Raw genomic sequence first — 20622 nt, forward strand, 5'->3', positions numbered from 1 at the left:
GGAGACAGGGAAGAAGAAGAAAAAGTTTTCGAAGGAAAAGGAGCAAGTCAAATGTTGAGAATGTCGAAGTAGCAGGATCGTCGTCGTAGTCGTTGTCGAAGGAAGAAGAAGAAGAAGAAGCAGAAGAGGAGGAAGAGGAGGAAGAGGAAGAGGAGGAAGAGGAAGATGTTCTCTCTCTTTCTGTTCTGCTGTACCATCCATATACACACACACACACAGAAGGCAACAAGACCTTCCCTGTGGACCCCCCTACCCCCCTCGCCCGAGGATTGGACGGTATTCTGCCTCGTTCCTCCACTCCGTGGTTGTAGCATTCGAAATCGCACGTAAGGCCCCGCTGCCCGAGTGACCGTCCTCCGCTACCTTTACTCCGGCCTGCGCGTTCTTCGGGAACGTTTGTGCCGTTCCTCCTCCGAGAGTGCGCGCTGCTCCCTCCAGTAAGCTCCCGAACGTCGATCGACGAGGATCGAGGAAGAATAATATAAAAGATATAGATCGGTGTGTTTAACGTGCTATTACGCGGGGAAATCGTTTCTATCTCTCGTTTTTTTTTTTTTAATTAAATACGAACACACATACATACACGCACGCACAGCAAGCAAACAAGAGCACAGCGCGCGTCGAAGAATATATTTATTCGCTTTGCGTGAATAATTTTGTTGTTTAATAGTCACGCGCGAGATAAGGATTATCCTTCACGCGTTTTAATTATATAGTTAGAAATAATATATATCAGAAGTATAATTATAAATAATTTCTCGTCATCGTCGTGTTCTCTAATTCATTTGTTTGTTTTTCTTTTCTTCGATTGAGAACGTTAGATTTAAATTTGTCGTTGTTCTCTTTTTAAATTTTATACCGTTGATTTTTGTTGAAAATTGGATAAGATAACGTATAAGTTGTCGTCGCCGTAGAAGAGAGTTTACCTCTTCTTCTATTTTGTTTTTTTTTCGGGTTGTTATTGTTATTAAGAGAAAAAGGGATCAAACGAGAGTTCAGTGACATGGCACAGCTGATAAGCGTCAAACTTTCCCGCTTCGATGGATCACCATGGGGATTTCGTCTTCAAGGTGGCAAGGATTTCGGTACACCGTTGATCGTACAAAAGGTACATTTGCAATTATTATTTCATATCTTCTATACAATCAACGAGTTTACGAGACTATTCGTTAGGCGTGTTCGGTGAATTAGAAGATTAAACGAATGAAAATTTATAACGCGTAGTAGGCTCAATTAACGGCGAAGTTGTTTTCCATTTATTCGAGCTACCGTATATCTAAGATATAATAACAAGCTTTAACAAGTATTCGTATCTTAGGAAATCCGGTTGTAGACAAAATTATCCTCGCGAATGTGGAAAGTCGCAAACGACACTGCGACACACGACTGGCGCCTAGATATTTTTCTTTTTCCTTTTTCCAATTCTCGATCAAGGACCTCTCGTGCAGCACGATTTAACCGATCGTTTTAAACTTTGATACAGACTTTAGATAGAACGACAAGAATCGAATATATTTCATACGTGCATACAAATCTTTCGTCATAACGAACGATTCGTTAACGGATCAAAAATATCAAATAGTTTTTCGATAAAATCATTTCAACGATCACAAAAGACAAAAGAAAATATGCACGCTTTTTCGTGCTCGAATTAGCTCAAAATATAATTGGGATTATTCGTTAAAAGTGTTGGAATAATCGAAAGCCACGGTCACGAGCTGAAACGTCGTTAAGCGGATTTGTTTTCATCCGCTACCCCTTTCTCGCCCCTACCTGCTAACCTATCTACCTATCATCAACACAATCAAACTCAAGTCAAGTCCGAGTAAAGTTGACGAAGACAATTACGTAAGTTACGTTAGTAGCAGCAACAGCAGTAGCAGTAGCAGCAGTAATGGAAGATAGCTATACGCCAAATTATTTCACGCGCATCGGCAGAAATCGTTGCCAACTACGCGCGAAACGCTCGGCTCGTCGCAACACAACCGTCCTCGTGTTTTTGGCGATGAAACGAGTCGGTAATACGAGAAGCTAGCTTTTGGCCCGTGTTACAACCAGACGAAAGGGGGATGGATGGATGGATGGATGGATAGATCGATTGATCGATCGATCTATCGTTCGCGAGACTATCGGACTTTCTTCTTCTTCTTTTTCTACTTCTGTCGTCGAGATCATCGTAGAACAAATCTCACTCATTGAAGAAAAACGATCTCTCGTCATAGTCGACGGACTAGAACGAGCTATCGCATTTGAACTTGAAACAAATTATTATACTTTCAAATATAATACAAACTTACAAATAAAAAGATCAAAATTCATTGAATCAACATCAACAATAATTAATGAATGAATTAATTAAAAATGATCCCATTTGATATTTTGTTCGTTTCTACAATCGTATTTTGTAATAGATGTTACGAACTTGGCCTTCTTCTTAGCGGTGCACCGTTTATTTTACGATGCCGCAAATACGGCCGTCCAACCGCCCTTCGGGCTTTCTTAGAAAGGAGAGAAATATGAGTGCGATGTAAGGTTTTGCCTTTGAGACAACACCCACTCTCTTTCTCGAAGAAGAAGAAGAAGAAGAAGAAGAATATTACTCTTTGCGCAAAGAGTTGTCTTTCTTTTATTTGATTCGTAAACTCGTGCACATGCTAATCGATTAATAAGAATATAAGATAATAAATAGTTCAACGATATTTATCTTTATGATTCTTAACTAACGATCAACCGGTTAATATTACTTTTATTTTTTTTTTAACGAATTCACCTACCATAATATGTTATTCAAATATAATCGATTATAAGGAATATAATATGAAAGGTTTGGAAAATGAGACGGAAGTAGAGTTAAAAGTCGGAGTTACTTACCGTCAAAGTAAGGAAACGTAAGGGTGAGATGGTGGAAGGGTGTCGAGGAAGGGAGGGCAAGGGGAACCGGCGCGTCGCTGGTAATCCGAGGCAAATTATTTGGGCGTTCTATTTCTAGAAGGTGCCTTTGCGAAACTCGCAAGCCGGGTTCGCAAGCCCCGCTCGACGACGACGACGACGACTACGACGACGACGAATCTCAGCTTCGTGCGATTTTATCTATTTATCTATTTATCTTCCTTTTTATCTATCTATCTATTTATCTCTCTCTCTCTCTCTTATTTAGATATTATTTTTCCTTAAGGAAGTAAATATAATCGTTTCTTAAATCGAAACAAGTTTCGCGAGGTAAAAACATTTTTCAATTTCTATTAGAAAATTCTATTCTACGTAATCGTTATTATCGTACGAGAAAGAGAAAAAGAAGATGGCATAATAATGATTTGTAAAATGCATACGTTTTCTCATTTCAATCTCGGTATAATATCATCACGTGTCCGATCCGAGAGAGAACTAGTTTCGTGTCCAAGATGAAGTTCTAATAGACGCCTTTTGACATTTATCTCTGACAAGCGAAGGAAGTTTACGAGTATTCGTCTAATACATCTAGTAGATTCTAAAACGGATGCTGCTTGCGAATTATCAATAGATATATAATACTTATGCTTCTCGTATACTGTATGAATCTATGCGTGTAATATACCGGATGAATTCTCTGATCAAGTTTTCAAATTAAATTTACTTGCCGACTATTTGCCTGTAGTCTTCTCTTTTTTTTTTTTCTTTTCAAACTCTTTTTTTTAAACTTATCGTTAGCGAAATGCAGAAGTTACGTATAGTCGTTAATAATAATCCAAGGCCAAGGGGAAGCGATAAACAAAGAGCGTTTAAATTAACGACGCTAATCGCGATTTCGCGGTTTTAAAAAGGAAAGAACAGCCGGAAAACTAACCGGCCTTGCTTTTTTAGTTTTAATAAGAGTCTACGATCATAAATGAACTTATGTTTTAGAATTGAGTAAATATATGAACAGATGCGAACGAAGTAGCGAAGCTAGAATAGATAAGATCTTGAAAAAGAGAGAGAGGAAATTTATCTTTCCTTTTATACTTTATCGTAATGTTTAGTTAACCAGTTATTTGATTTTTTTTTTCCTTTTTTCTTTTTTCTCGCAAAAAGTCAAGGAAAAGAAAAAAAGTCACGTTCGTTCGAACTACACAAAAATTCTAATGAAGAGAATTCGTAGTCATTTCATTCGTCCACAAACTGCTATGCAAGTTTCCGCGATTACGCTAGGCGCGATGCAGTTGGCGTAACGTGGGCGCTCTCTCTCTCTTTCTCTCTCTCTCTTTCTCTGCGTGTTATGCGATATTTCGTTTGGGGACGATGCACACATGCTTGGAATAAACATTATCGCGTCGAGGAAAGACTCGTTATGAATTCTATCGTTCGATTACGGACTCGTCAATTTGATAACGTAGCTTCTAACATTACGGTTTTCAATTTACGTTTGGAAAAACAAAATTATAGGATATTTCCGTTCGGTTTTGGCCTGACGACGTGCCTAATATTCCACGTAAATTCGATAACATAATGATCTTACGTTTAGTTTTATTATCAAATGCATTCACTACTCGTTCGAAGAATGATCAAAGACCAGGAAGAATTTCGTTCACGTGAAGAGCGCACTTGACATTACACAGCTTTCGTGTCTCTCGGATCAAAATTACGCAATGATGAGAAAAGAGAAAGAGAATGTGTGAGTAAGAAATGGCGCCAAGTCTAAATACTCAAAAACGTTCGAGAGAAACACAAGCTACGTTTCCTTCCTGTTCGTGCCAAGATAGATTCTTTCAACCGTGGAAAATCACGAAATTTCAGATAAGATAACGTTGAATCTTTTTTTCATCTTACGATCTCGTACGAAAAGAGGATCCGAGTAAACGCGAAGGAATTCTAATCTGGAAACGAGAGTTCCTTCCGATAAAGGTTAATACACGAATGTGGTAACAGCTGGTAAGTTGCCAACACGTGGGTGGTTTAACGCAAATATCGCGTTTATATTACTCAGTCTAGTTAACATTGCATTATTATTTTCCTTCTTGAAAAGAAATATCCTTAAAAAGGTGCTTGAATCTTCTCGATTCGAATGGAAATGATATTTTCGTTCTACCAAAGACGAATAATTCTAAGAATTGCTTTTCCTTCGAAACATCTTTCATCTTTTTCAAAACATTTACATGAGAATACGTGCGGAACTTTTAAAAAGATTCACGAACAGACAGATCCCTTCTTCTTCAACATTTTGCTAAGCCCCTAAAAGTTTCTAAACTTGTTTATCAATTTGTATAATAATCGAGACATAAATTAACTGATTAAGACTGTATTACAGCACAGTTTGGACACCCATGAACACCAGCGTTCTTGCATACGCGTGTTTTATTATTAGAAACGTTTCATACCGTTTAATATTATTTTTATCCTCAGTGTATCATTTTTGTATGAACATTTTCATCCTTACTTTTGCTATTATTATATTACTTTGTAATAAATTATTCGCGTCTTGCATTAACAAGTATATTATTTGATTATTTTTCGTTGTTGTTCATTGAGAAAGGAAACAAACTCGAAGAAATATCAGCGGAGGATAGAAAGATGCCCCGGGTACGCGCATTTGCGTCGATTCGCTCATCGATACAAAAGGAAGAGAAGAAAGACACGTTTCTAGACGTGAGCGTGAGTTTATTTCGGATCGTACTCGGATTTCTCGTCTCTCTTTTTCTCTTCCTTCTCTCCCTTTCTTTTTCTCTCTTTCTTTCTTTCTAAGACATCATGGAATCCGCTTGTCATTCCTGCATATAGCATCGAATAAATGTTTCGTTCGGCAAGGAAATTCAAGTTTCCTCGAGAATGTCAACGGGCTATCGAGAAACCGAAGTCGGCTCCAATAATTTCTCGTTATTTGTGGAAATCGTAGAAAATCAAAGGAACGAGCAGATGGTTTTTACTAGTTTACCCTAGTAAAGCAAGAACCAATGTGAAATATTCTTTGAAAATCTATAAGCTTATTTTTAAATCCATTTCCTCGCGTTATATAATATAATATTTATTTTATTGTTCGACATTATTGTCAAAAAATTTCTGCTAATCTTAAAAGAAAATAAAACGTCGTTTTGATCTTTGTCTACGCTAATTACGACGACGGAAGAGAGAGGAAAGGTGTGTTAGAAATGTTTTGGTAGCTTTTCGAGGAACATATTTTGTGTGTCGGTCGGGTGACGTTTTAATAGAAGAAAGAAATATTCGACCGTGAATCGGAAACTTGGCGTCTGTCACGGGTCAGGTGATGTTTGGTTTAGAGCGTTGAAAAATCTCTTCAATGCATAGAGAGAAAGAAGGAAGAAGTAAAAAAATGAGAGAAGCAGAAAATGAGAAAATAAGAGAGAGAGAAAGAGACGGAGGGAGAAGTTTGTAAAACGTGGGTGTTTTGGCTCGAACCTCCTGGAGAGGCAAAACGTTGGGCGTAATACGTCGAGGATTACGAGAGGCTGCCCGTTCTGCACACGGTACGAAAATGCATGAGTCGATCAAGATGTTTAGTGAATCATTTGTATCATCGATTAGTTCATCTTTTTACCCTAAGTATCTAAACTACATCTTATCACAACCAATTTCTTCCTCTTCTTTCATTTTTTTTTATCGAGTAGGTACGATAACTTCGATAAGCATGCACACACACACGCGCATATTACGATCGATGATTCGTATGATCTATTATCGTACAATTACTTCAGTAATAAAAGTAAAAACTCGACAATCTTTGTATTTCTGTTGAATTTCTTAAAAAAATGTTTGTAATGTTTTATTGCTGCATCGTTGAATTACACTTTACGAGAAAATATTTAAGATCAAATTTTTGTTGGGGACAATTTGTTCTTCATTTTTTGAGTTTTAGTAGTTCGATCGTTCTCTCTCTTTCTCTCTCTTAGCTAGCAGTAAAGTGCGAGAGTGAGAGGACGAGGTCGTGGAGGCTGAGAGGAAGCCCGGTCCGTGTGGATATTAATAGAGGCCGAGGCCCGCTGCCGGACGCCACCGAGCTTAGCTCTCTCGTGGATATAAAAATATCGCTTTTATTTCTCACCGCGTGTCTTCTAAAGTCTCCTCGACTTTTTCCCGATCTTACCAACCAACCACCCACCCACCCGTCCGCCTTCTTCTTTATTTTCTCTTATCTACGCGAGATACAAGCTTTTACATCTTATCCGAGTAAAATTCTCTCTTCTACCAATTTATATATATATACAGTTCTTTTTGAAATTTATTTTTTTTTTCTAACGAGACACGCGCGACAATTTACTCCTTTATTTTCTTCCGGTATCTTTTCTTTCTTGATTTTATCTCTCTTTTATTTATTTTTTTTTTTTTTATATTTCTTGTTTAAATATATAGCTGTCTTCGAGGGAACACAATCCGGGAGATATATCGAGATCGATAAAAAAAAAAGAAATAAAAAAGAAAAGGAAAAAAACAAAAATTGGAACGATTCGTCAGTGAAATTTTATCTCGTTTACGAGGATAGGATTTAGGAGCGCCCGTCGTAAATGCCGATTCGATTTCGGGAATGAGAGAGGGAGTTGAAGTAAAGAGAAAAAAATAAAGGGAAAATGAGATAGCGAGAGAGTTAGAGAGAAAGATTTGCGGGAAATTTGCCAAAAGACGAGGGAGCAGGTATCGTTCTTCTGTCTCGTTTGTTTGCCGAGAGTTGGATCACTATTACGTTGTCGCGATTAGATCAGAATAACGAGACGCTTTGAAAAATATAGCAACGGAATGTTGTTAAAATTTAAGCTAGCGAAACAACGAACAGACAGACAGACAGACAGACGTCTTTAATCAATCTCGAGTCTCTAAATCTCGTTTGTTCTCATTTTCTAACAATCCTTCGTCGTATATTTCCATTGATTTTTCTATGAAAAGGTAAAAAAGACAAATAATATTCTTTGTTAAGAAAAGTAACATTTAACGATAGGTAATTTACGTTTTGTTAACTCATAATAGGAGAGTAAATATTTCGGAATTCTTTCATCTCGTCATCCGTTGGTAGTGGGAACGAACAACCAACTTACGTACCGTTGATATATGTATTACATACGTGTACGTAATTACATGCACGAAGAAATTCAAGCGCGTGCTTTTACGAGAGCATACAATATCGTATCGACATTCCAATCGGTAGAAACCCGAATTACGCTGATTTTCTTGTTGAAAAAGAAAAGAAAAAAGAATAAGAAAAACGAAAGTAGAAGATTTCTTGTAATAATTTCACAATTGTGGCCAAGTAAAAATAAGGTTGATTTTTGAAAGTAGCATTGAAAACATTCTTTCGTTGCAACATCATCGATGTGTTCAATGCAGTCCCATGTAAAGTGATTCTTCCATGGTATTTGTGGTAGAGCACGTATATGTATTTAAGAAGGATAAAATACATAGGTAGAGATACTCGAACGTGTATATTATTGTAGTCCGTGGCACGAACGAACGAACGAACGGTGTGCGGTTTGTTTGAAAAGATAAGACTTGGTCAGACGTAGACCGATAATTTTGACCTGACGTCATTGTCTATTTCTTCTTCTGTCTCGGAGATCACGTCGAGGCTGTGGTAGCCATTAGAATTTTCACTAAAACAGGAAGTCCATCTTGATACGTTCGACTTTGGTTTAATAGCTAAACAAGATTAAGATAACATTCTATAACTTCCTGTAATTCTTACAAATATAATACTACTCGCGTTCACGTACGTAACACACTAAGTTAAGATCTTTAAAAGCGATCGAACGTATCTTATCGAAAATAAAAAATGGTTGTTCTCGTCCTCGGTTATATGAAACGTCGAATAACGACTCTATATCTTAAGTACCTTTTAATAATGACTTTGAAAATATTAATGAGTCCTTGGGACTGTTGGAAACGCCGGCAAAACGAGTACGAGGGCCTCCCTTGCAGCTCTCTCATTAGTGTCAGATTCCGTTCTGCTCTACAAATCATCGTAAAATTCTCCGACTGTAAATTAACTTAATGACAGAATTTCATTCGTTGTGGGAAAACGACATTTACATTTTTCGTCGATGCCTCGACGAGAATCTTGGCTCGGTTCGATGCAAACGAGATCGAAATCGGTTTTTTTTTATTTTTCCCTTTCTCTCTCTCTCTCTTTCTCTCTCTCTTTCTAATTAATAATTTCTTCGAAAGGGGTGAGGGAAAAAAAACAGGGCTAACACATTAAAGAAATATTGAAAGCGCGTAATTAGCGTTACGGTCACACGGATTTCCACATCTCCCCATCGTGGCGATCGTAAAAACGCTTTCACTTTTTTTTCATAAACTTGCCAGGGAGATTACATATGCGTATGCGGATGGGAGGATGCATGCGTGCATCCAACCAACGTCCGAGTGTTTTTGAGAGTAGCGCGCGTATGAACGGACCTTAAGGCCTCGAAGAAAGAGATAGAGAAAAAAGGACAGAGATGCATTCCAGCATGGAAGGTGGGATGGATCCGTCTCTGATAACCCGCCCATTGGAATGCGTACCTCGTACACCTTGGTGAATTCTTTCCTTCTCTCGGTTTGACTGCACTCAAGTGCATCCACCCGTTGCATCCACAAGCTCTGCCCTGCTCTGCCCTGCTCTGCTGCGACATTTTACCAACCTATTTCTCTAATTCTAATTACTTTCCTCGTTTTAAGTTTTACTTTCTCGAACACTTTGAACTACGGGGTTTTTTAGATCAATGCGTTATAATATAGAGGACGCGTATCAGTGGAAGAAAATTTGTTTTACGTAATTCGTGACAAATGATTTCTACTTTCGATACACGTGGCACGTTCGTTCTCTCGTGATGCATTCTTTTGCTCTCTTATCCTCTCGTCCACGCATATATACACACACACATACACATATGTATGTTCGTATATCCGGCATACGTATTCGAGTTCTATTTTTAGACCGGTCCAAGCATATTTTTAGAGAGAGACTTTCACGGTGCCTACCAGCAGGTTTAACCCTGACTTACGCGCAACGTCCTACGTCTACTACTTTCTTTAGGACCTATGAACAACACTTCGATACAATCCTCTCATCATCGTTGTCATAGTTGTATAGTTCGTCGACACTTTGGACTACATCTACGTAGTTACCTATCGTCCCTAAAAAAAAAAAAATCGTGTCTCGTGTCGATGACCCCGAACGAAGAGAGACGTCAAGCTGTTTCCCCCTTCACCCCTTCCCCCATGGATAAAATTTCTCTTTTAACATTGTCGCATTGAATACAGGAGGGAGAAGAAAGACACGGTGCCAAGCATAATCTCTTATGCCATCCCATACATTGTACACAAATTGGCTCAAGTCGATCGGTTAATGCGACACGAAGTGAGCAAACCGACGACGAGAATATAATCGACGTACCTACCCACTTCGAAATTAATCTTAAGACGTGACTGTGAAATCGCACGAATGTGTAAGACGACGTATTGAATATGAGAAAGAAAGATAGGAGGGATTGAATACTTCTTTTTCTTCTTTCTTTTCGATAAACAAAACTACGCAATTGCGTATGCAGAAAATAAACGAGGAGGGGGGAAAGAAAAAAAAGATATCATTAATACGTAAGAACGATGCACGTAAGTTTTGGCAAATCTCGTATAATATCTCGCTGTGACACCAATGACGCAATTTTGTGATTCTATTTACAGGAATACGTGTAAGTAAGTAAGTAAGTATCATCAGCAGCGAAATTAAACAACACACAACATATTCGTCGTTCCAATTTTTGCTTCGAGATTAAGAATAGAGATATTAAAAATAATAATAATAATAGTTTTCGTAAAAAGAATTATTCATTTGTCACGAATGAAATAACGAAGGGGAATGTTCTCTAGAGTGTAGAAAAATTGATTTTCCTTTTATGTTTCACGGTTTCTGAACAGAGAACACTAGGCAGGAAGGAATCGAATGCATGACGCATAAGATCGCACGTAATCGTTTGTTATCGGGCTGTGTGCTCGGGGTTCTCTAAAAATGATCGAGTTTAAGAGAGGCCTATCTCTCTTTCTCTCCTTTCTTTGGTTGGTACGAATCGACCTACATACATTCCGCGTTCCTTCGTCGCGACGAACATAAAAAAATATCGAGTCTATCTTGCAAGAACAGTGGCTACGGCGGCTACGGCAGCAACAGTTTCGAAGGTCTTTCTGTTTTACATCGGCTGGACCAAAGCGCGTGGATTCGTCTTGGAATTGCAATAAAAATAACGTCGATAAATTAGACTCGTATTTATAGAAAAGGCGGTCTCGCGTGAAACGCTTTCGATTCTCTTCTCTGCTATTGGATAAAGAAACACATTAATTATTTTCGATACCACAACCGAACAACGCGTTGTCGGGGTGGGTGGTGTCGAGTAAAATAGAAATAACACATTTGTTAACCAAACTTTGAATAATATTCGTCTATTATTTATGTTTCATCCATCCTTGTTCTTATGCCACGCGCGTTTTAATCAATTACCTACCTATTATTTGAGAAAGAAACACACTCGTGTAGAAATACTAGCTTACTCTTCTCTCATTTTACTTATTGTTCAAATGAAATCAGATCGTGCCAGTATTTCAAGACATTCTAAATATAAATCAACCGTTACCGATATATCTCCCCTCCTGCCCCCCTCCACCATCGCGGTTATTAATAATTCATGTCGAAAATCGGTTAATTAATAGTTAGTCATTCCTTATAAATAGACTTTTACGCTCGGTATATAATAGTTCGAAGTCTTATTAATCGCATTTATAATTGTACACGATAGGATTGGCAGCTAATGGGAATTATAGAAAATCGTTCATCATTCTCGCGCCTTTTCTATGATAGAGAGGTGTCGATTAAACTTACGCGTAACTCGCATACATCTTTTTTTCATTTTCATAATCAATTTCTACGACTTCCGTAAATAATATTAAACGTTAACACTAAGCACATTAAGAGTTTCTTGCATTTATCGAGTATCAATTAATAGCTATATCGGGGTTTAAATGAAAAAAAGTCTTCAAGAACGAATGAATTAAAATGATCGATCGCGAGATCGTTAAAAGGTCACTTAGGATAAGATTGAAAAGAGATCACAAGCAAAGAGAATATTAATTGAGAAACTTCCACGAGTTAGAAAAAGAAAGAGAGAGAAAGTCGAGTGTGTGTGTATGCAATAAAGTAAATTAATTTATTCGAGGTTAGACGCTCGTTTGCTTAGGAATTCTAAGTATCGTGTCTATTAAGTACGAACTCGAACTCGAACTCGAACTCGAAGTCAATGATCTCAAAAAGAAAAAGAGAGAAAAAGAGAGAAAAAGAGAGAAAGAGAGAAAGATTTTTTTGTCGTTTTCTTCTCAATCTTTCTCTTGATTTCCATCCTCGTTACTCCTGCTGTTCTCTTCACGTGAATGGACGCACAGTGTCCGAGATGCGAAGCGTAATGACGCGCGTGCACTTAAATATAGTGGCTGGAAGTCTGGAGTAAGAAGACGAAATGACGACGAAGGAAGGGTAAGAAGGAAGAGAGAAGAAGAAGAAGAAGTGCTGGTGGTGATGGTGGTGGTGGAGGAGGAAAGAAAAAGAAGACTTACGTCGGCGTGGGCACGTAAAAATAGACGCGAAGCGAACCAACGTCGTCGTCGTCGTCGTCGTCGTTGTCGTCGGTACGACGTATCCGCACCTCGATCCTTCCCGGGATTTCTTTTTTAAATGAAAAGAGGGATCGTTAACCCCCTCGCAAATTTATTTACTATTTCATATTGTAACGATCAAATTACTAAGAAACATCTTTCCTTCGCTGTGTCACTGATCGAAAGATAAGAAAAATTGTCTGACACGGGTTTCTTTCTTCTTTCTTTTTTGTCAAGACATAAAAAATATGTTTAAGAAATTGAATTGCGTTGCAGGTCAATGGCGGGTCACCGGCCGAAGCAGCGGGTCTCAGAGCCGGAGATGCCGTCATTAAGGTCAACAGCACGGAAATGTACAATCTGAGGCACAAGGACGCTCAGGATGTCATCGTCAGAGCTGGGAACAATTTCGAGATAACCGTGCAAAGGTAAAAAGAAAAAGAAAAAGAAGAAGAAGAAGAAAGGACGGACGAGTGACTATCTTTGTTCTTCTCTCGTTTCTTTGTCCCGTTCTTTGTATCTACGTCGGATGAAAATTTTTGAAGCAGCGTTAATCGTTTCACGTAGAGGCGGCAGTACTTGGAAACCAAGCGTGACGCCGGTATCGTCTACGCTTCCATCACCGACGCCTGCTGTATCAGCTGGTAACATTACCCCGGTCACGAAGACATCTCTGGCTGCAAAGAAACAGGATGCACCACTTATCGGAAGTGGACATAATTTCAGTCCTAAGCCATTCGTATGTATACATGGAACTTGATTTAAATAATCGTAATAATAATAATAATAATGAACTTAGTTTTCGTGTTCTATTGATAAAATAAAATGAACAAGATTTGAAATGATTCGCGGCAAAGTCTACAAATTATTATTGTCTACTTTGCATTCCAGCTGAACGGTACCAGCGAGGGTCCAATAAAATCTATCGTAAACAAACAGTACAACAGTCCGGTAGGAATTTACAGCGAAGAGACCATTGCTGAGACTCTATCAGCACAGGCCGAGGTTCTCGCCGGTGGTGTCCTTGGGTAAAATACAAAAAAATAATTCCTTCTTTATAACGAAATCATCGGCTACTTTTTACTTCTAACTCGTTTACGTTCGGCCTGTCGCATCCATTTGTAATTTTCCCCGACGTTTGCAGGGTTAATTTCAAAAAGAACGAGAAAAATTACAATGCGGAAAACAGCGAGGTATTTAAGATGGTACAGGAAGCCGATAAAGAACCGAAAACACCGGAGCCAGGTTAGCCGAATATTATTATTATTATTATCGATCGAAATCTATCTATCTAAAATGTTCATAACTTTTTTATTATCTCTATTCGCTTTAAAAATATCGTATTATACGTGTGTGTGTATATATGTACACATAAAATTGTTGGCAAGAAAGAAAAAAATCACTGGAGAACTGGAGAAAGACAAAATATGTAATAGATCACGGTCTCCAGAGGATTTTTGTTGTCAAAGAAAAGAACTTTTATGTAAAAAGGGGCGGGTGGTAGGGAAAAATGAGAAAAAAATCGATGACGGTAATGTGTCTATGCATGCGGAAACGATAACTTGTTTGAAAAAATAGTTGAACCAAGTGGTACCAGCGGTGTGATAACGCCATCGTCGCCTGCCTTGGCTGGACTGAGGCCAGTGTCGGCACCGGAAACGAAAACTCAGCCTCCGACAACGCCCCAATCGAGTCTTCCACCAGGACAAAACATCTGTGCCGAGTGCGAGAGGCTCATCGTGTAAGTTCTACGCAAGGTCCGGAGGTCCGACTCTCCTCTCTCTCCAATCTCTCTTTCTTTCTCGGGGCCCTCCCCCCTTTCGAGAGGGAAACAGTCTCTCTTTACAGAAGACAATGATCATCTTTATGGACGAGAAAGGAGCGATGACGAACGCAATGTCTGATTAAGAGGAGGAGGCCGTTTTTTCTTTCTTACTTTTTCTTCATAGGAAAAAAATATCAGATACTCGAGTTATTTTACTCGGTTCGAATGACAAAGGACACATTTACACACATGCACCGATTTGCATTCGCTTTGATAATTATGACGGTATACTAATTATTCATTTTTGTAGATTATTCTTTTTTGTTTTTTTTTTTGTTATTCAGTCTACCGTCATAATTATCATAATTTACTCATACACTTGATAAATATTGCGAAATAATATAGAAAATGTATATAGGAGAAGATCGGTGTGAAAAGGCGATGAAATAGATCATCATCATCAGATATCATTTAGTTGGAGTTAGTGATGGCCTTTTTTTTGTTTTCTCTAATTCCATGTCGTAGTATCTTCAAGGACAGAGTTTTACTCGTCGGTGAGCCACGCGATTGGCGGAAGGGCCACCTCGCCCAAATCACCCACGCCTCTGTTTCACGCCCTTGGTGGCGGTGGCGGTGGCGGTGGAGGTGGCGGAGCCACAACCCCAAATAGCCATGAATATCCACGAATATCAAACAACGAGGATCAACAACGTCGAGACCAGTCGCTTGTCCGTTGCAACAACTGCGACCGAGTGATCGTGTAACTATTTACGAAAAGAACGAACAAAATTATCTGTAGCCCTTTCTTGCACGATCGACGGATAACGGACCGATTGCTGTCCATTTCTACGGGCCCAAAAAAAAGATTAACGAGTTTATCTTAATTAAAACAAAATACACACTTTTTTCGAACATTTTATGCAAATTATCATTAATCGACAAAATATAATTAAATAGATTTATTCGAGTTCTAATGTTGCATACTGCAGACATGTAACATAAGTTCTTTTTCTAATTATATTATTATTAATTTAAAATGTAAATCTCGTTTCTCTTGCCCGTCGAAGAGACATCGAAAATGTTGTCCATTTGAATTGCTCGATTGTCGTACGTACGCTGGTATTTTATAATATTCTTGTCTCTAAGTGCTTCGATTCGTATGAAAAAGAAAAAAAGCAAACAAACAACCAACAAATATTCGTCGCTTTTTAACGAACAAAACCTAACTTTGTATTTCATCTGTCGAGCGTTCTATCGAATCAAGTATTATATTATATTACATATATACATATGCTTGATGAATCGAAGCACATCAACTATACTTTTCTTCACTTTTGCCTCTTCGTCAACATCGCTTCTTCAAAAAGAACGAAAATCAATTCCATCGGTCAATGTGCCAAACAACTATTCATTTCTAGCATCTCGAACATTCGTCATCATCCGAGCTTGATGCTTGAATTTTCTCCGAATTTTTTTCAAGCGAACACACGAAAATACTTTTTACAAGCTTTTCTTCATATGCCAAGCTCCATTTTATTATTCTCTCTTTCTTGCTATCTCTCTCTATCTCTATCTCTCTCTCTCTATTTCTCTCTCACTCTCTTATATTCTTTTTTTATCTTTCTATTTATTTCACTTCATTTATTTATCTGTTGCTCCATCACTCTCCTCATCGTCTTTTTTCTACTCTTCTATTCATCATCTATATTCTCTTCTAAGAGACAAAATCGTACAATCGAAGAAGAGTTTCGCTTTTGATGTTGTGAACATTGTTTTTTGTGACTGTATAAATTATTTTTTTGTGTTTCTATTATCACAATTTTTTGTTGTTGTGCTTTTTGTGAAGCAAGCAATGCGTTGCCGTTCGTATTTTTATTATTTTTTCAACAATTTTTCGGCAAATCGCGAATTTCTTCATTATCTCTCTCTCTCTCTCTCTCTCTCTCTCTCTCTCTCTCTCTCTCTCTCTNTCTCTCTCTCTCTCTCTCTCTCTCTCTCTCTCTCTCTCTCTCCTATCTTTCTTTCCTCGATATATTTTTGTCGTTGTCTTTAAAGAACACATTATTACAATTTGGTGTTCAGGTAATTGAAAATCACCTTGCAGTTTTAAGCCTTGTTTTGTTTCAATTACTATGATAATTATACGATACAAATGGCGATGAAAGAACAAACAGAATCTTTTTTTGCTATAAACGATCGTTGAAATCAGCTATAGTCGTTAACATATATCATGAATTCATCATACATTCATTACGTTTGAATAAATTCTTTTCGAATATAATATGTCCCGGCCTCCTTCGTCGAGGTGTCGTGCTCCTCTCTCCGTGCTTTTTCAATATTCTAAAAAAAAGATAATAAAATTTACAAAATAAAACAAACAAAAGAAAAAAAGAACCAAAAAAAAACGAAAAATCGTGGCATGTCCGATTAAAAAAAATAATAATAATTGAAATATTCTTATCATTGTTTCAAGTTGTTGATCTTCTTCTAATCCGAAAACAAAAAAAAGAAAAGGAAAAGCTTTTTCTCTTAATAAATTAAATCAACCCCTTTAAAACAATGTTTACGCGAAATAGAGTAGATCTGGAATACAAAGTTAATCGCATTTGTTTTCTCATAGAGGTGTCTTCGTTAGAATCAAGGAAAAAAATCTTCACGTGGAATGCTTCAAATGTTCAACGTGTGGTACTTCATTGAAGAACGTTGGTTACTACAATATCAACAATAAATTGTATTGCGATATTCACGCGAAATTGGTAGCCAGACAAAATGCACCTCCCGGTGTTATACCAGTCACTATGCCACCGTAAGTTAATCCCATTTAATTTATCTATCATTTAAAAAATCTATTGATCTCTATCTATCAACCAGTGGGTAGATCTAAAATTACACATTTTCTAATCGTTTTTCTTAGGATATTGAATAATAAAAAAAAAGAAAAAATAATAAATAAATAAAAGAAAAAAAAAAAATCATTTGACAAGACGTAAAATCTATTTTGGATATAACGTGTGGGATAGAACATAATCAAGCAGGCTAATAAATCATTCGGGGCATTGATTTCAGAGGCAGCAAAGCACCAGCCAGCACGATTTCTGCTGCGCTTTCGAACGTTGGCACACCTTTATCGCCACCGCTAAGCAATCACGGATCTTCACCGTTGCCGTTCACCGTAAGTATTAACAACCACCTTAGTTTATTTCCAATTTGCATGAAAGAAGATTCTTATATGTTTCATATTTATTTTATTTCATTTCATTTCATTTCACATTTTATTTTATTTTATTTTATTTTATTTTATTTATTTATTTATTTATTTATCGCTTACATAACGCAACTACTTTGCATCGAGAGTCGCTTTACGCACTGCGAATGATCACGCGAGATTATTTTATCGAACACATGTAAAAGAAATCTCAATCAAACAGAAAGAAAAATATTTTCGAAAGATATACCCTAACAAAAATCGTGTGTTCTTTTGTTTTTGTTTTTGTTGCTTGGCACTAAACGCTTTTCCAGAATTGCGGCCGTACTAGTCCAGATTATGGTTACGATCGTCAATCAAGAAGAACGCCGGTGAACAGGAATGGCTGCATCAGGAACGGGGAGTGCAATGGGGAATCGAAAACGTTTACGAGCACTATCACCATCCAGACAGGTGGCACGGAGGTTGGCAGTGTGCTCTGATTTTATTCGGATTCGATTTAATTAATCAATCCACTCGTTCTATATTATTAATTATTTTCTCACATGATTTTTTGTGCACGCATTCTCGCACGCGTATCTTTCGTGTCTCGTTGATAACAATCTGTCAGGGGAAGGAAATTGTTCGTCCTCGTCCGAAAAAAAAAAAACACAGTCCAGCTAATTTTTCATTTCCCTATATTACATCGAAACAACAAGAGTCACATCCTTCGTCAAAGTGAAAGTTAAGCTATAACGAAAGATCAATCGTTACGACTTAGGCGGAAGTGACGCGCGTGCATCGATTCAATGATAATCGACTCGATATGAATTGTATTTAAAGGTGAATTGAATGAAAAAAAAAAAAAAGAAAAAAAAAGAAAAGAAAAAAAGATTCGAGACCGTAAGTGCATGGTAATAAAATCAAAATCGGTCGATCGTAGTAGTTGCGTGTCTGTTACGTAAAACAAGACGCGTATTACGCAACGAAACTAGTCAAAGTTACGAGCTCTCTCTCTCTTTCTCTCTTTAAAATGATTTTCAGATTAGAAAAATGATTGTCGTGTTTTATATTTTAATATTATAATAATTTATTTATTTTTGGATCGTTCAAAAATCGACCCTTTTCCAACAAACGACGAGGACCTTTCCTTCTTCTTTTCTTCCCCCACACATATTGTATCGAACTTTCTAACGAGTTTATTCAATTTTAGGATAGAATAAAAATGAGTTTAGAGTCGAGAAAGTATCGATAAATCTCCGTAATTTAATCTGAAAATTTGCGAAAGGTGACTACTCGCTCGAGTGTGACAGCACGGGTCGGTAATGCGGTCAGGTCTTATTTATATTTCGAAGTGTGCTAAAAAACGATCTCGATTTGTCATCGGTTAACGAGTAAGATGAGATACGCGAAATAATCGTTAGAAATAATCCGTTATAGTTTATATATGATTATTTGTAACGTTTAGAAACGAATCGTGTATTATTCCATTGTTCCTATAGATTCGTATTGGTTATATAAGAATACGATAGAATAGAATAAAATTAGGATCTATTGCGACAACGGAAAGATCGATTTGATCGAGAATGAATCAAGAGCCAATCATTCTTAAAATTTGTTATGCCTCATCGTGACTAATTAGTCATCGTCAAGTGGGTCCCTCCTCGTCTCTTTTGATTCTTCTTCTTCTTCTATTTCTTCTTATTCTTCTTCTATTTCTTCTTCTTCTTCTACTTATTCTTCTTCGTATCTTCTGTTTATCTAATCGCCGTGGTAATAAAACACGTGACGGATTTGTGTCGTTTTGTGTATTACAGTCGTCTACCACCACCAACAACAACACCACCACCAGCAATCACGTTGGCAGTTCGCCCGTCGAACCACCCGGTGGTTTACGATCAGTCCAGGTAATATCTTCGAACGATCAGTAACGCTCAACGATTTCTCTCTCGCAGAACCCTTAAACGCGGCTCGACATTTTTCTCGGTACGTTGTTAGTGATCGTCTGTGTCCATGAGAAGAAAAATTCTATTTAGAAAGTTAATATCTAGAGCGAGTTTATAACAATACAAATTTAATTATTATAATAGACTAGTACGTTAAATATAGATTTTGTTTTATTTCTATAATACGATTTTTAGGAATGTCACGTATCGTCTGACGTCCAAATAAAAATCGATCTATCAAATTTATTCTACGTTTATATCACAACTTCAAGAGGATTATTATAAACGATTTATTAACGAAGAATCGTCTATTTAATGGCTGTAATTAGAAAAAAACGAAGAATTATTACTTTCGATTATTACCCAATCGTTTTGCACGAGCCGTAGTAGTAACGCCAATTAACACCATTTTTGTGTGTCAGTGTATATTATTACGTAAATTTAATTATTAACACACACAATAGAGTGTATATAAAATATATTATATATTTTAATTTATACAAGATGTGATTAGAATTTTCACGATCGAAAATTTATTTTTAAATAAGACAAACAAACTACTCCCTTTGATCAGTGTTTTCCAGAATCCGATATAATCGTGTTTTAATAATTTTTTATTCAACGTAAGTCCGCTACTTTCCGTATAGTAAATAATATCATTGTTAACGAAAGATTTTCTAAGGTAATCGTGAATTAACAAAATAAATAGTTAATTAATATAAATGATTTATTTCTTTGCAGACACCGACGTCGAATAGTTTAATCGGGCCTAAGCCTTTCGGTGGATCGAGCACTTTGTCGAATCTTTCATCACCTTCAATAGCAAATTCGGGAAACAGTATTCTTCCACGCGTGCAGAATCAGACCGCAACCGGTAAGCTTTTCATTTCGATGACACGATATTTAATTTTAAACGAATGAACGAAAGAATATGAATGATAAAATAATTCAATACTATCATTAATATCAATTCTAAATAATAAGAACAATCGATATTGTTTTAATTCATATTCTTTTGATCATTTTATACAAAATAAATAGAACAATGGCAACCATTTGCAAACGATAACGGGATGGGATAGCCGTCAGAATGATGAAACTCGAACGATTAGCGACCCAGATCGTGCTCTGGTATTAAAAAATAACCCTTT

General features: G+C 37.2%; 1 protein-coding gene across 1 annotated transcript in view; it reads left to right on the forward strand.

The window, feature by feature from the left end:
• The first annotated feature begins 445 nt into the window (after positions 1–445).
• LOC106793162 (PDZ and LIM domain protein Zasp-like) overlaps positions 446–20622 on the forward strand; it is a 29719-nt gene continuing 9542 nt past the window's right edge. The window contains exons 1-13 of the mRNA XM_014759849.1: positions 446–1108; positions 12853–13004; positions 13144–13315; positions 13468–13604; positions 13721–13821; positions 14155–14317; positions 14747–14751; positions 14867–15101; positions 16962–17147; positions 17408–17513; positions 17861–18010; positions 19343–19432; positions 20213–20345. Of these exons, the coding sequence (XP_014615335.1) occupies positions 1004–1108; positions 12853–13004; positions 13144–13315; positions 13468–13604; positions 13721–13821; positions 14155–14317; positions 14747–14751; positions 14867–15101; positions 16962–17147; positions 17408–17513; positions 17861–18010; positions 19343–19432; positions 20213–20345 (1735 nt within the window). The 5' untranslated portion in view covers positions 446–1003. The remainder of the gene's footprint in view (positions 1109–12852; positions 13005–13143; positions 13316–13467; positions 13605–13720; positions 13822–14154; positions 14318–14746; positions 14752–14866; positions 15102–16961; positions 17148–17407; positions 17514–17860; positions 18011–19342; positions 19433–20212; positions 20346–20622) is intronic.

This window comes from Polistes canadensis, unplaced genomic scaffold (assembly GCF_001313835.1).
Source record: "Polistes canadensis isolate GaletaPanama2010 unplaced genomic scaffold, ASM131383v1 scaffold_12, whole genome shotgun sequence".
Taxonomy (NCBI): Eukaryota; Metazoa; Arthropoda; class Insecta; order Hymenoptera; family Vespidae; genus Polistes; species Polistes canadensis.